At 48.8% G+C, this 14,588-nt stretch overlaps 1 protein-coding gene across 1 annotated transcript; it reads right to left on the reverse strand.

Moving 5' to 3' along the window:
• Nucleotides 1-1,409: 1,409 nt before the first annotated feature.
• Nucleotides 1,410-4,131, reverse strand: LOC140593237 (perforin-1-like). The gene is made up of 2 exons (XM_072717185.1): nt 3,591-4,131; nt 1,410-2,643 (listed from the first exon to the last, which is right to left on the reverse strand). The coding sequence occupies exons 1-2, from the start codon at nt 4,115-4,117 to the stop codon at nt 1,410-1,412; spliced, it is 1,761 nt and encodes a 586-aa protein (XP_072573286.1). The 5' UTR covers nt 4,118-4,131.
• Between the last annotated feature and the right edge of the window lie 10,457 nt (nt 4,132-14,588).

The raw sequence follows: 14,588 nt of genomic DNA on the forward strand, positions 1-14,588 counted from the left end.
AGATCCTGACCTACCCCCATGAACTATCTCACCCTGACTAGTCTTCAAGGGCTTACCGGGCTCGAGGCAACTTTAAACGCAAAACTCGTGACAAGTTACCCCTTGTCCGAATGCGTACCCCCACCCAGGATTACCCCCAAACAAAACAAAGAGAAAATAAGAAAACCGTGTTCCGATGGATGAGTTGCACCGAAGCGAAACCCAGCTGGAACAACCTGCCTAACTGGAGTTCAGCCTTACACACGATCCCTAGTACGAAGTATCTGCCAACGCAGATCCCGGACGAGCCCCCAATTTTGTCACGTCCCTGTCTAGGGTAAGGGCAAGTGACAAAAGGGTCCTGTCACGCCAACAACCAACCGAACAAAACATGCCCAATCTCCGGTCTGTTTTTAAGCTTCTAATGTTTTTATTCAACCGAAGAACTCGGTTAACAAAGTGATCAGCATCACAGGTCGTAGCAACGACCAGACAACCGACAACTACAGGCAACAAAGGCTGCTGGGCTCCAAGACTCTTCCTTCTTCAGTAAGCTGGGCTCGCTTTTAAAAACGCCGCGCCGGCTGGACGGCCAACCGGAACACCCGGGACGACAGGCGGGGCTATTAATCCCCCAATCCGGTCCCGACGCGTCTGCCTGTTAGAAGGGATAGAAGAAAAAAAACACAGGCAAAGCCCAGAGCACCCAACTCGTCCCAAAACATGCAGGACGTAACATTCCCCACCAGCAAGTCACCACTGAGGTACCCTGAGCAAGGTACCGTCCCCAAGCACTGCTCCCCGGGCGCTGAATTAGCTACCCTCTGCTATGTCACAAAAGTCACATATGGGTCAAATGCAGAGGTCACATTTCGTTGTTGTGTGCTGTGGTGTGTTGACACTGATCACTAAATTCTAATTCTAAACCAGATAACAGCAAAGTTGGGCTCATACCTAAAAAACTAAGCCTTGGTGGGGCCACAGATTCATTGGGGGCTTTTAATATGGCCCATTCACTGAGTTTGACACACCTGGTGTAAACTGTCTGTAAGGGCTTTGTTTGCCAAAATCTCAAGTGTAAGTGTTTATAAGCAGTCCATGCTGGTACAAGATGGAGCGCCAGAGATGGCATGTGGGGGGTGTGGCACTCAATCAAGAATCAAGAATAAAGCCATTCTCCAAAGAGGGAGGTGGATGATGGTCATTAAAACAGCAACACAGCAATTCTTTAGTAAAGTTGCAGTTGATTTTATTGCAGTAGAGATGCATGTTTCTCAGAAATGCAAGGTACATAAGCTGAGTGCATGGGCGTGGTTAGGCCTATTTTAGGGGGCAGAAAGGGGAGAGCTAAAGCAGATACTACGTTTTCATTGCAGCGTGCATCTCTTCCTCCCTTAGGGCTCAGCAGGAGCATGAGGAGTATCTCCACCTCAGGAGCCCAGCGTCTTATTATCACTCCTGCTGGATGACAGAAACGGCAGGGGATCCTCGATGGACTGCCCCCTTCTGAGGCGCTCCAGGAGAACGGGCGTGACGTTGAAGGCATTCCGGGATGTGTAAAGGTCGGCCAGTCTGGGGTTCATAGGAGAAGGGGCGTAGTTTCTGCAATGCTTTCCTGTGAGCCCAGGAGCACACTCCACCTTATAGGAGTAGTAGAGGTTGCCATGGCTCAGCGGACAGATTTCATCATGGAAGCCACTAACAGGATTGATCGTGCACTCTCCCAGCTTGTCATTCCACCATTTGTACCACATCTTGTCTTCGTCCCACACTTCCAGCCTCATCTTTGTGTCAGACGAGAGCCGAATGGTACCAAATGGGAACTCGCTGTTCCAGGTCGGGTTGTTGTTGTTGTGGATCACCCTGGTCTGAATATTTTTGCTGGCCAGAGCAATGTAGACAAAGCCATCGGTTTCATGATATTGGTCTCCCCACAAGCCCCGGGCCCGCTTCACCGTAACCGTCACTTGGGCCAGGCCCAGCATAGTTGGGCAGCAGTCGCAGTTGGTTTGTTCACTGGCTACACAGACACAGCGGCAGGGGTCATGTTTGCTGGGTGTCGAACCTCCTGAGCATTTCTTGGAGCAGTGCTTGTATAGGGCCTTCTCCAGGATGTAGTCCTCCACCGCCTTCTTCAGCGCCACCTTTTTGGTCTCTGGCTTCTGCACCAGATAATGCAGGGGGTGGAGAGAGTAGGTGATGATTCCCGGCATGGTCTTCAGGCTGTCCAGCCACTTCTGCATGGCTTCAGGCTTGTCAGAAAACAGGAGGTCAGGAACCATGTGCTGACCTCCCTTTACTTCAGTGATCCTTTCTGTGAACTGGCTGTGGAAGCTGTCCTTGTTATTGTGTGTTTTCTTGTCACGCTTGCAGAAGTCAGCCTTAGCTTTCACAGTAACATACTTTATGGGCACGGAGGCCTCCACCTCCAGGCAGTCTTTCACCTCAGTCTCAGTGTAGCCGTTTAGCGCCGCCTGGCAGAACCGGAATGCGGTGGTGCTGCTCACGCGGCCGCCCAGCTCAACCTTCCTGATGAAGTGAGTCCCGTAGATGTCCAGTAGGCGGCGGTAGTCTTCCTTGGTGACACTGTTATACTGAGGGGGGAGGAGCTCAAGGCTGCGTGCAAACTCCGTATGGAGGGGCGGGCTGTTCTCCACTCGGTACCTGGGTGGGAAGACAAACAAAACACCCTCAGGTGTGATGTGCATTTTAGCTCTGTTTACATAAAGCTTGCAAAACACCCCCAGGTAGAGCTAGATGATATTGCTAAATATTAGTCAGTATTGATATTTATCATGATATAACTCAAGTCATTATTTCTTTACTGTGGTGGTGCAGGAGGTAGTGCTACCGTTCGGCAACCGGAGGGTTGCAGGTTCGAGCCCCGGGTCCTCCTGACTCCATCAAAGTGTTCTTGAGCAAGACACTGAACCCCAAATTGCTCCCGGTGAGCTGGTTGGCGCCTTGCATGGCAGCCTCCGCCACCGGTGTGTGAATGTGAGTGTGGATGGGTGAATGTGAGGCATAACTGTAAAGCGCTTTGGTACTCGTAAGAGTAGTAAAAAGCGCTATATAAATGCAGTCCATTTACCATTTACTTCAGTGCTCCATTTTCACTTAGAATTCCCTTAGACTTGGTCTTAAACAGATTCAGAACATGAAAATTTTACTAAAAAGGCTAAATCAGATAAAAATAATCACATTTTTTAATAGGCGTAACACTAGTTTGATTAGTAGACTGCCAAGGCACAGATCAGACATTGCTGCAACAGGTGCCACCTGTCCTGTATTGAAAATAAATTACTGTGTTCCATTTTAAATCAATACAGGACACAAATTGAAACCCTAATATTTTGTGTTTATGATTGAAAGCACTTGCATTGAATTTTATTAAACTTTCTTGTGGTTAAATTCATCCTTTGTACATCATATTCCTCATATATTTGTGTGGTTGTCAGCCACTATAAACGTTTTTAAATAAATCATTTTGTGACACACTGTTTAAAAAAGACATGATTAAGCCTTATCAGCATTTCAAGAGTTTGTGGTTCATTTCTTGCCCTCTGCATCTTTCCATCTTATCACCCCCATGAGCACTACCCCCCCCTCACCTGTAGTAGCTGCAGTGGAACTCCTGTTTAATGAAGCTGTACTTGTCCTTCTTGGACATCTCCATAGCTTTACTGGCCTGTTTTGAGTGGGTACCTCCTACCATGAGAGATCCTGATCGAGGACTGATGAGATCAAGTCCCACTTTCCAGCTGATGTCCACCCCACTCTGGCTGCTTTCAACGAACTGCTCACTGGATTCATAGATGCTGCTGACCAGCTTCTTCTTGCAGTCAGTCTCAGCTCGCCAATCCACTAGTGCCAGTGGCAGCTTCTGCTTTTCATTGTTCAGGTACGGGTTGGTGCACAGCGTGCAGGAGTTGTCTGCTTTCCTCTGCCAGTGCTCCACGTCGATGATGTAGGCACCCTTACGCTCCATGGTAACCACATCAAAGCCCTCACCTGCCAGGTTCGACCCAGTTACCATCTGGGCCTTCTGGCACTGGAGAGCGTTTCTCTCTGTAGTGCAGTGTGGAAGACCAGGGGGCAGCCAGCACCCCCACAGCCAGAGGACGAGCAACCACCACATGACAGAAGAGAGAGAAGGGGATGATGGTCTGTGAAAAGTGTGGGAAAAAAATATCACAATATATGGATATTAAAGATAACTTTCAAAAATTATTCTTTCGTTTATCTTACTGCTGAGGAAAAACACTTTTGCATGTCAATACTCCTATGAAATCACATTAAGGGTACTTTATGCATTTGTACACTTGTTTATTGACCACTAGATGGCAGCATTTATGTTTTTTTCTTGGGAGATTGTTGTTGTTGTTCTTTTTTTTCTTCTTTTTTTTAATATTCCCTCCTCCACCCCCCCTCTGCTATAAAAACTATTTGTTTTTATTTATTTATTTAATTATTTAGTTTATATTTTTATTTACTTCCTCAAAAGAAGGAGAGGGAGAGGGGGGGAAACAAAGGAGAAGAAGGGGGAAAGAGAGAGAGGGAGAGAGGGAATAAAAAAAGGAGAAAAGAAAATAACAAAAGAGATAATCTGCTTCCATGTCTGCTGAAAAGAGAAAGACAACATACAACATCTGTACTAATCACAACGACCATCAAACGTTAAATGTTATTGAACAGTACACACAACCCGCATTACAACACATGCCCAGAAGCAACAGCCGATCAAGACAGTGTGTGTCCGTGAGCATGTGTCCGTGAGCACCTGTGTGCACACCTGTGTGTGTCAGCGCGCTGGTGTTCCTAAGGTTTCTCCATGTAAATGTCTAGTAGTGTGTGTGGGGAGCCACAGCTCCGCCCACCCAGGCGCCCCCCAGGGCACGGGAACCCCAGGAGGACCACCGCAGGGACAATTGCAGCCCCCACCCAGAAAAGGGCAGAGGAGCGCTCCGGAGGGGGGCCATCCGGCAGCCACATCGCAGGAGCCCCAGGGCGCCGTGGCGGCGAGCACGCAGGCTCTGTCGGCGGCTGGCCACACCAGGGCAGACCGGACCCCGGGCCCAGAACCAAGGGCCCCCCCACCCCCCAGCCGGGACCCGACGGAGCCGGAAGGACCAGGCCCCACCAGGCAACCGCCGACAGTGAGCCAGCACACACCAGAACATCCAGCCCCGGACATCGAGAACCACCAACGCATCGGCAGCCGGGGGCCTCATCCACCGGCAGGAAGTGTGGCGGGGGGCAATAGAGCCTGAGATGTTATTTCAGATGGAGTCTAAGACCCAACCTGACACATGCGTATAGACAAACAGGCGTACACATACACAAGCATATGTTCCCACCCTCATGCACACATAAACAAATATTCACCCATTCGCCCAACATGAAGACACACAGAAATGAACGCCGTACACACACTCACACTCCCCATATATACTCTATACTCCGAGGTCCAGGCACCACCACCCCCAGAGGGGCAATCCGCCACCAGACCCCGGAGATGGATCCCTTTTTTCCTCTGGCGTGGAGACAAGAAGACCACCAGCCCAGACCCCGACCAGACGGCCAGCTCCCCCCAGCCCCCGGCTCCAGATGGCGAACAGAGAACGGAGGTGTGAAAAGACCCCATGCTTCCCCCCGCCGGCTCATATGTGGTGTTGGTGCGTGTTGTTCTAAAGTGCTTTAAAACAGGGGAAGGGCATGGTGCTAACCACCCTCTGCCAAACAGCAGCTGGTGTCAGCTCGGCCCCTCCCCCGAAACCTCAGTGTCTATGTGCAACTTAAAATTGAGAAGTGGGCACTGGCACCAGAGGTAAGGCTGAATGAACAGACCGACCTCTGGACGCCATTCCGTGTGCCCACCCCCAAGGCCCTAAATGTATGTGTCATGAGAGAGTAAGTAATGAGAGTGTCTAAGTTGTGATGTGTGATTGAGACACAGGTGGTCATGGGGGGACAGAGGAGGAATACCTCCCCTGCTTGGGAGATTGTTCTGCTGACAAGCTTTAGATTTGCATGGCAGGCTGCTGTCTTGGTAACATCAGCATCGTAAAATTGCTTATTAAGCAGATGTTACAGAAACACTAAACTGTCTAAGAATGTGGCGGGTGGTTTTGTTTAATTGTTCCCCATCATAGGCCCTGTAAGTTTCTCTGTTGGAGGGAAATAATAACATAGAATTTAGTTAAAATTGTAAAAGTGACCCTTGACCATGCAGTAGACTGATTGATGCGAAACAAGATTTTTCTTTGTTTTATAGTAAGTTTGTTGTGTTTGCCAGACACTTGTATCCCAGGCAACAGAGGGGAGGAAATCAAAACGGACAGGCTTTTGAATCCAAAATTGTCTGACTGGCTGTTTCTTGAGACGTGGGCATGTTCGGTAGGCTTAAAGGAGAACAATGCTGTGTTTCATTGAACCATCGGCCCAAGGCAAAGTTTTGACTCCATGCTTTGACTCAAAGGCCAAATGTGTTTCATCCATTGTGTGTTGTCACATTCTCTGCTAATTAGTGTATGGTGAGCATGTGTCTGTTGCTACAAAATGAGGGGTTTCTTGTGAAAAGGAGAGCTGAAATACCTGCCATTATCCTCCATCACAATTGATTTGTCTGTGTCACAAAAACACTGTAGCATTTCACTTGTACTAACATTTGGTCCCCACAATGTAGTATATACATGACCACACACAGACCTGTACTCATACCTTTGTGGGGACCGTCCATTTATTTCTATGGGCAAAACTCTAATCCCAACAATGAAAACCTTAACCCTTACCCAGCCCTACCCTTAAACATAAGTAACCAAACAAAATACAAGGACTTTTGGCATTTTTAGTTTTTTGATTGTGGTCACAGATTTTTAAATTTAATTTTAATTGAAAAATGGTCCCACAAGGTCTAAATAACATATTTATCATATTGTGGGGCCATTTAGTCCCCACAATGTAATACACTCACCTAAAGGATTATTAGGAACACCATACTAATACGGTGTTTGACCCCCTTTCGCCTTCAGAACTGCCTTAATTCTACGTGGCATTGATTCAACAAGGTGCTGAAAGCATTCTTTAGAAATGTTGGCCCATATTGATAGGATAGCATCTTGCAGTTGATGGAGATTTGTGGGATGCACATCCAGGGCACGAAGCTCCCGTTCCACCACAACCCAAAGATGCTCTATTGGGTTGAGATCTGGTGACTGTGGGGGCCATTTTAGTATAGTGAACTCATTGTCATGTTCAAGAAACCAATTTGGAATGATTCAAGCTTTGTGACATGGTGCATTATCCTGCTGGAAGTAGCCATCAGAGTATGGGTACATGGTGGTCATAAAGGGATGGACATGGTCAGAAACAATGCTCAGGTAGGCCGTGGCATTTAAACGATGCCCAATTGGCACTAAGGGGCCTAAAGTGTGCCAAGAAAACATCCCCCACACCATTACACCACCACCACCAGCCTGCACAGTGGTAACAAGGCATGATGGATCCATGTTCTCATTCTGTTTACGCCAAATTCTGACTCTACCATTTGAATGTCTCAACAGAAATCGAGACTCACCAGACCAGGCAACATTTTTCCAGTCTTCAACTGTCCAATTTTGGTGAGCTCGTGCAAATTGTAGCCTCTTTTTCCTATTTGTAGTGGAGATGAGTGGTACCCGGTGGGGTCTTCTGCTGTTGTAGCCCATCCGCCTCAAGGTTGTGCGTGTTGTGGCTGCACAAATGCTTTGCTGCATACCTCGGTTGTAACGAGTGGTTATTTCAGTCAAAGTTGCTCTTATATCAGCTTGAATCAGTCAGCCCATTCTCCTCTGACCTCTAGCATCAACAAGGCATTTTCGCCCACAGGACTGCCGCATACTGGATGTTTTTCCCTTTGCACACCATTCTTTGTAAACCCTAGAAATGGTTGTGCGTGAAAATCCCAGTAACTGAGCAGATTGTGAAATACTCAGACCGGCCCGTCTGGCACCAACAACCATGCCACGCTCAAAATTGCATAAATCACCTTTCTTTCCCATTCTGACATTCAGTTTGGAGTTCAGGAGATTGTCTTGACCAGGACCACACCCCTAAATGCATTGAAGCAACTGCCATGTGATTGGTTGATTAGATAATTGCATTAATGAGAAATTGAACAGCTGTTCCTAATAATCCTTTAGGTGAGTGTATGTGCTAGGGAGCCATAATTGTTCCATAAGGACTGTTCAGGTGTAAAATATATAAGCCGATTTACATCAAACTACACTTGCAATATTTCATCAATCCTGTCCTGCACCACAGCTGTGGAAAATGTATTAGACTAGATACGATCATTTGGACACAAGGCTCAGGGAGAATGTAATGTGATGATTGTAAAGACAACAAAGCATAGGTTCATTTAACAAGATCTTTTAATGTTAACGAAATGTCACTTATTTGTTTCAATTCTGGAGCTGGGGACATCCGTATGCTCTTTGGCCACAGCCACCTTTTCTAAAACCTCCTCGTCACCTACTGCTCCTATCATCTCTGGAAATACAATAAAACTATCCCATTGTGCTTTCCACATTTAATTGCTTTCACAGAAATGCAATAAAAGTGAAAACAGCGCTTTACCTTCTGTCACCTCAGCGATGGCTCATGGGAGTTATACTTACAAAACAATGTTCTGAGGGCAGAACGGAAAATGATTGGTTCAGATTGTGGAGGAGGTGGGTCCAAGCAACTAGAGGAAGCAGGACCAACCAATCAGAACATTTTTGTTTTAAGTAAAACTCCCACGAGCTCAGCCATGTTGGTGTCTCCCTCCTTCTCCGACACGACACCACACACACTTATTTCCCCAAGTATTTCTGCCATCTGTGTTTCCAAAGGTGACAGCTCGGATGTGCACTTACCCCCCATCAGTAGCAGACATGCTCTGACAATGGGTTGCAGTTCTTTTTTTGCAATGACCTTCAGATAGGATCTTTATTTGCCACTCGCTACATTTTTTGTTTGTCACCCCACTGCTGTGGCCACCACAGTCTCCAGCTCACCCACAAGCAAAATTTCTTTTCTTGCACGTTCAACCAGTTGCAATGATAAGTAAACATGTATCAGGCTTAATTTGAAGGCTTAAATATTCATAACGTATTTTGCATTGATCATTTATGGTTGAATGTAGGCATGTAGAGGGCAGAATACGAGGCTGATCTATATGCACACATTTCCAGGTAGAATGAGATTTATAAAGAGAACATTGCTTGCAGGTCTGCGTATGCATGGTTTTATAAATCTTTCCTTTTTTTTACGCATGCCATTTTCGGATTTTGTGTGTACATAGACTTTTAGAGTTTCATGCACTGTTTTATACGAGACCGCAGGTCAATTAAAATGGCAAAAATGTTATTGGACTATTTAGGGATACTGGAGTACTAGAAAGAAACACTCTTGAGCACAGTGAGAAAATGCATACCCAAGGTAAACCAGAGGCGGGAGCCTATCCCATAACCCAAGAGGGTTAAGGCCACAGTATTTCTCATTAAATACAACCTCATTTCCAAAAAAGTTGGCACGCCTTGTAAATAAAAGTAATAAATACAATAAAAGGAAATAAAAACAGAATTCAATAATTTGAAAATCATATAAACCTATATTTCATTGGAAATAGAACAAAGACAACATATAAAATGCTGAAACTGTGGAGTTCCATTGTTATATGACAAATATATGCTTAATTTGAATTTGATGCCAGCAACATGTTTCAAAAAAGTTGGGACGGGGCAACAAAAAACTGGAAACGTTGTATTATGCTAAAATAAATCACCTGGTTGAATATTTCGCAGCTAATGAGGTTAATTGGGAACAGGTCGGTAAAATGACTGGGTATAAAAAGAGTCTCCTGATTGTTCTCACCCGTCCTGTGTTTCTTTGTTATCCCTCTGTATATAAGTACCTGGTCCTGCTCTGTTCTCCAGTGTTCTTGTTGATGGTGTTCTTGCTATTTTTTATTCCCTGCCTGTTCTCTGTGTAGCTAGTTTCCCATTTCTAGATTATTTTTTTCTGTTAGTTACTTTGTACCCATTTTTTAGTTTTGACCCTTGTAACGCGGACTAAATACAATGAACAAATGACAACAATCAGAAACAGCTGTAAAACACTGGGATTCCACATGAGGTTAACGAGGGGGCGTGGCACATGAGAGGAGCGGACGATTGGGGCATGACAGAACCCCCCCCCCAAAGGCGCGCACACCGGCCGCGCCCCAGGGGAGGCGACGGACGCGACGAGACCGGGGACACGGGACCTGGAGAGACAAAAACAAGAGCAAAACACATCAACGAAGCACAGGAAACAGGACAGACACGCAGAACAGACACAAGGGACAGCAACTCAGACAACCTCCGACAAACCACGGGAAAAGCAAACAGACACAGGGGCAACAACGGAGACCCAGGGGAAACACCAACGGGAGGAACGAAGGGGCCAGGAGCGAACGAAGGAGAAACAGGAGGACGAGGAGCAGACACAGGGGGCACAAAGGCAAAGGGCGGGGGGAAACAGGGAGCCAGAGGGAACCCCAGCAGGCGAGGGGTGGAAGCCGCAGGGGCCACAGGCGACCGCGAGGAGGGAGCAGGAGGCAAGGCCGAAGGTGAGGAGGAGGAAGGCGAAGGGAGCAACGGAGGAGTCGAGGAGGAAGACGAAGGGGACACAGGCGGAGGGAAGGAGGGAGCAGCAGCCGCGGCAGGCGAAGACGCAGCCGCCGCCGGCTAAGGCGTAGGCGACCAACGAGTCGGAGGCAGGGGACTCGCAGTCGACCGACGAGGCGTCAGAGGCGGGACCGCAGCCGGCAGACAAGGCGCCGGAGGCGGGACCGGAGGCGACCACCGAGCCAAAGCCAGGGGGACCGCAGGCGACCGCCGAGTCGCAGCCAGGGGGACCGCAGGCAAGCCGGGGGGTAGGGTGGGCGGGACGCGGGACCCGGCCCCGGCGCAGGTGTCCCCTCCCCTTCCGGGAGACCGAGAGGTGGGGACCCGGCCGGGGTCTGTCACACCGGGGTGACGGTGGCGGAGTCACAGGGGAAGTCATGGGGGCAGTCACAGGGGAAGCCACGGGGAAAACCAAGGCAATCCCCGAGGGGTCCCACTGAAGCTCCCCCTCCGACTCCACTATGGAGGGAGGAGCGTCAGAACAGCAGTCAGGGACCTCCTCGGGGACAGGAGCATTGGGAGTCGTGGGGGGCTGAGCTGAGAGCTCAGGGGCCGCGGGGAGCTCAGGAGTCAGGGCCTCAGGCAAGGTAGCCTGTGAGGCCGCGGGCGAGCCGGGCTGGACAGGCAGAGCGGCGGCCTCAGGCGGGGTCGCGGGCAGAGCGGCGGCATCAGGCAGGGCCGCGGGCACACGGCCAGCAGGGGGCGCCTCAGGAGCCACAGACTCAGCACCAGCAGGGGGCGCTACAGGTACCTCTGGGGGCTGAACGGGGAGCACAGGGGCCTCGGGAACCTCAGAGGGCAGTGGTACAGCAGGGGCCACGTCCTCCTCTGGAGGGGCCAGCTCCGACCGCAACCGGAGCAGCACCCTCAAGGTCTCCTCCGCCCTCTCCAGCTGTTGAGGTGGAGCCACCAGAGAGATGGCGGCGAACTCCCTCCGGAGCTGCTCCAGGAGCGCAACTGCCTCCGGGGAGCCCCTTATGGCAGGTTCACCCACCACCCGCCAGTATAGACCCTGAAGGGTGAAGAACCTCCTAGCCGTCTCCATGCAGGGCAGTGGCTCAGGAACCACGGGGGGCGCTGCAGCCTCAGGAACCACGGGGGGCGCTGCAGCCTCAGGAACCACGGGGGGCGCTGCAGCCTCTGGAACCACGGGGGGCGCTGCCCGCTTCCGAAAACGCGGAACCCGCGGGATAGCGTCCTTAATGGACCTGGCCCCTTTAAGGGCCAGGCGCGTCCCGAAGAAGGGGCAGGCTGCTGGCTCAGGCAGAGAAGCGGCGGGCAGATGGGCCTCAGGCGTCCGCCTAGGCAAAGCGGCGGTGACGTCACCCGCGAACACTGCTGGGTCGAGAATCGGGCGAGGATTCTTTCACCGCGCAGCAGGGTAAGCGGCAGAAACAGAGACGGCCCCCAGACAGACCTCATGCGTGTCCTCCCGTCTCCTGCCTCTCCGCTTCTTCCTCCGTGCTGGGGGAAGCGGTGTCGAGGGCGATCCGTGCTGGCAGCAGTCTGGCAGTCCGCTGTCCATGGCACCCCGTCTTGTCATGGACTCGGCGGCTCCCTCCCGAAGCCGCCGCACGTTGTCGCGCACCTCCCCCGCAAGGTGCGCGTCTCCAGGCAGGGACATCTCTTCTAAGACGTCCCTGCTCCGGCTGGCTATAGCCCGAAGCAGGGGATCCTTCCGGACTTCGGGCTGAGCAAGCCAATATAAAACCTCGTCGGTGAGGTCGAGGAATTCTGCCTCACCGATCTGGGGTGTCTTGTAGAGTCCGGTCATTCTGTTATGGAACGTACGCGCCCGGAGCGCAGACAAACAAGGCAGGCATCCAGGGATCTGGAACACGGGGTTTAATGGCAGCACAAAGCACGCAACGAAACAACTTCAATGACCGGAATGGGGAAACAAACGGAAACGCGCACTAAATACAATGAACAAATGACAACAATCAGAAACAGCTGTAAAACACTGGGATTCCACATGAGGTTAACGAGGGGGCGTGGCACGAGAGGAGCGGACGATCGGGGCATGACACCAGAAATGCCATCGACTTCTTTGGGCCTGAGCTCATTGAAGATGAATAAAAGTAGAAAACTGCACTGTGGTCTGACAAATCAAAATTTCAAATTCTAATTGGAAATAATGCAGCTTGCATCCTCCAGACTAAAGAGGAGAGGAACCATCCAGCTTATCAGTGGACAGTTCAAAAACCAGCATGCGTGATGGTATGGGGGTGCATTAGTGCTCATGGCTTTGGTAGCTTGCACATGGGAAGGCAATATTAATACTGAATGATATATAGTTTTTATATAGGTTTTGGAACAACAAATGCTGCCTTCTAGACAATGTCTTTTTCAGAGAAAGCCTTCAGCAAGACAATATAAAACCACATTCTGCACATATTAGCATGGCTAGTAGAAGAGCCCATGTGCTATACTGGCTTGCCTGCAGTCCAGGCCATTGAAAACATTTGGCGCAACATGAAATGAAAAATACAACAAAGGTGACTCCAAACTGTTAAGCAGTTGAAATTCTTCTTCAAGCAAGAATAGGACACTTTCAAAACTCGAGCAACTAGTCTCCTCGGCTCCCAAACACTTAGAGTGTTCTTTCAAAAAGAGTTGATGCAACACAGTGGTAAACATGCCAACAAACAATTCCAGCAACACATTTCACAAACATGTGAAATGTGTTGCTGGAATCAAATTCATTCCTTCATCCATTCATTCATCCATCCATGCATCCATCCATCAATCCATCCATTGTCTGAAACAGCTTATCCTATTCAAGGTTGTGAGGGATCCTGAGCCTATCCCAGTGTCAGGGTCAGCCCCTGCTGTGGTCCTACCGTGTCCCTTCCCCGTTTGACCAGCAGGTGTTGCTGGTCATCCCGTTCTTTATGTTAGTCTTTGTTCTCCCCTGTTACCTGTCTGGTCATGTGGCTCAATGTGTTGAGCATGTGGTTGTCTGTGTATCCTTCTGTCCTGTGTTTGAATCCCACCTCCTGTTTTTGTATTTTGCTCCCTAGTGTTTCATTTGAGATTCTTTAGTTCTTGTGTCTGATTTTGTAGTTGGTTTTGGTTTTGTTCCTTGTGCCCCTGCTTGTGTCTTTACCTGTTTAATTCCCTAGTGTTGGTTTATGTTAGTTCCTAGTTTCCCTGTTTTTAGTTCCTTTGAGTTATTAGTTTCACCTGTGCCCTGTTTCCCTGGTCTTTGTTAATTAGTCTCACCTGTCCTGTGTTAGTCTCGTTGCCCCTTAGTATTTTAGTTCCTGCTTCTGGTCAGTTCCCCAGTGGTTCATTGTAGTAGTTGTTGTGTTCTGTATGTGTTGTAATGGTTTTGAGATTTTCAGTGTTCAATGTGTATTCGGGTTTTGTTATTTAGTTTTGTTAATTAATCCCTTTTTAGTTTTTGACCCCTCGTGGTCCTTTGTTTTTGGTTAGTCGTTTGTAGTGTTTTCTGTTTTCTTTAATAAACTCCTTTTCTGTTCCTGGAGCCGCAAGTGGGTCGTTCGCCCTTTTCTGTGCCTGCACTATGCCTCGTTCTCGTGCCCTAGCCGCCCGGAACCATGACACCCAGAGGCTATGGGGGCAAGGCAGGGAACAATCCAGGATCAAATTCAAATTGTGCATATATTTCACATAAATATTTATAAATAAAAAATTTTTTTGGAAACAGGGTTCTACTTCAACATAAAATAAAAATGAAAAAAATGATCAAAAACAGCGTAAATGGTGATGAGTGCAGATTAACTTGCCGTGAAAAAAAAATATGAAAAATTGTATGTTAAACCTACAAGAATATTATTTTAATAGCTGCCCATCACCAGAGTGGTTTAGCTAATTTTTCTTAGCGACAGGATGTCAACAAAATCAAGATAATCTCAAAAAGGCATCCTACCTGACAGTCAGAAGAGAGCCAGT

This window comes from Paramormyrops kingsleyae, chromosome 10 (assembly GCF_048594095.1).
Source record: "Paramormyrops kingsleyae isolate MSU_618 chromosome 10, PKINGS_0.4, whole genome shotgun sequence".
NCBI lineage: Eukaryota > Metazoa > Chordata > Actinopteri > Osteoglossiformes > Mormyridae > Paramormyrops > Paramormyrops kingsleyae.

Excerpts from the sequence above, each read along its gene's own strand:
- LOC140593237 (XM_072717185.1), bottom strand. The coding sequence starts at position 4,117 with ATGTGGTGGTTGCTCGTCCTCTGGCTGTGGGGGTGCTGGCTGCCCCCT. Across the intron at positions 2,644-3,590 it reads TTCCACTGCAGCTACTACAG|GTACCGAGTGGAGAACAGCC; the intron begins GTGAGGGGGGGG and ends CTTCCCACCCAG.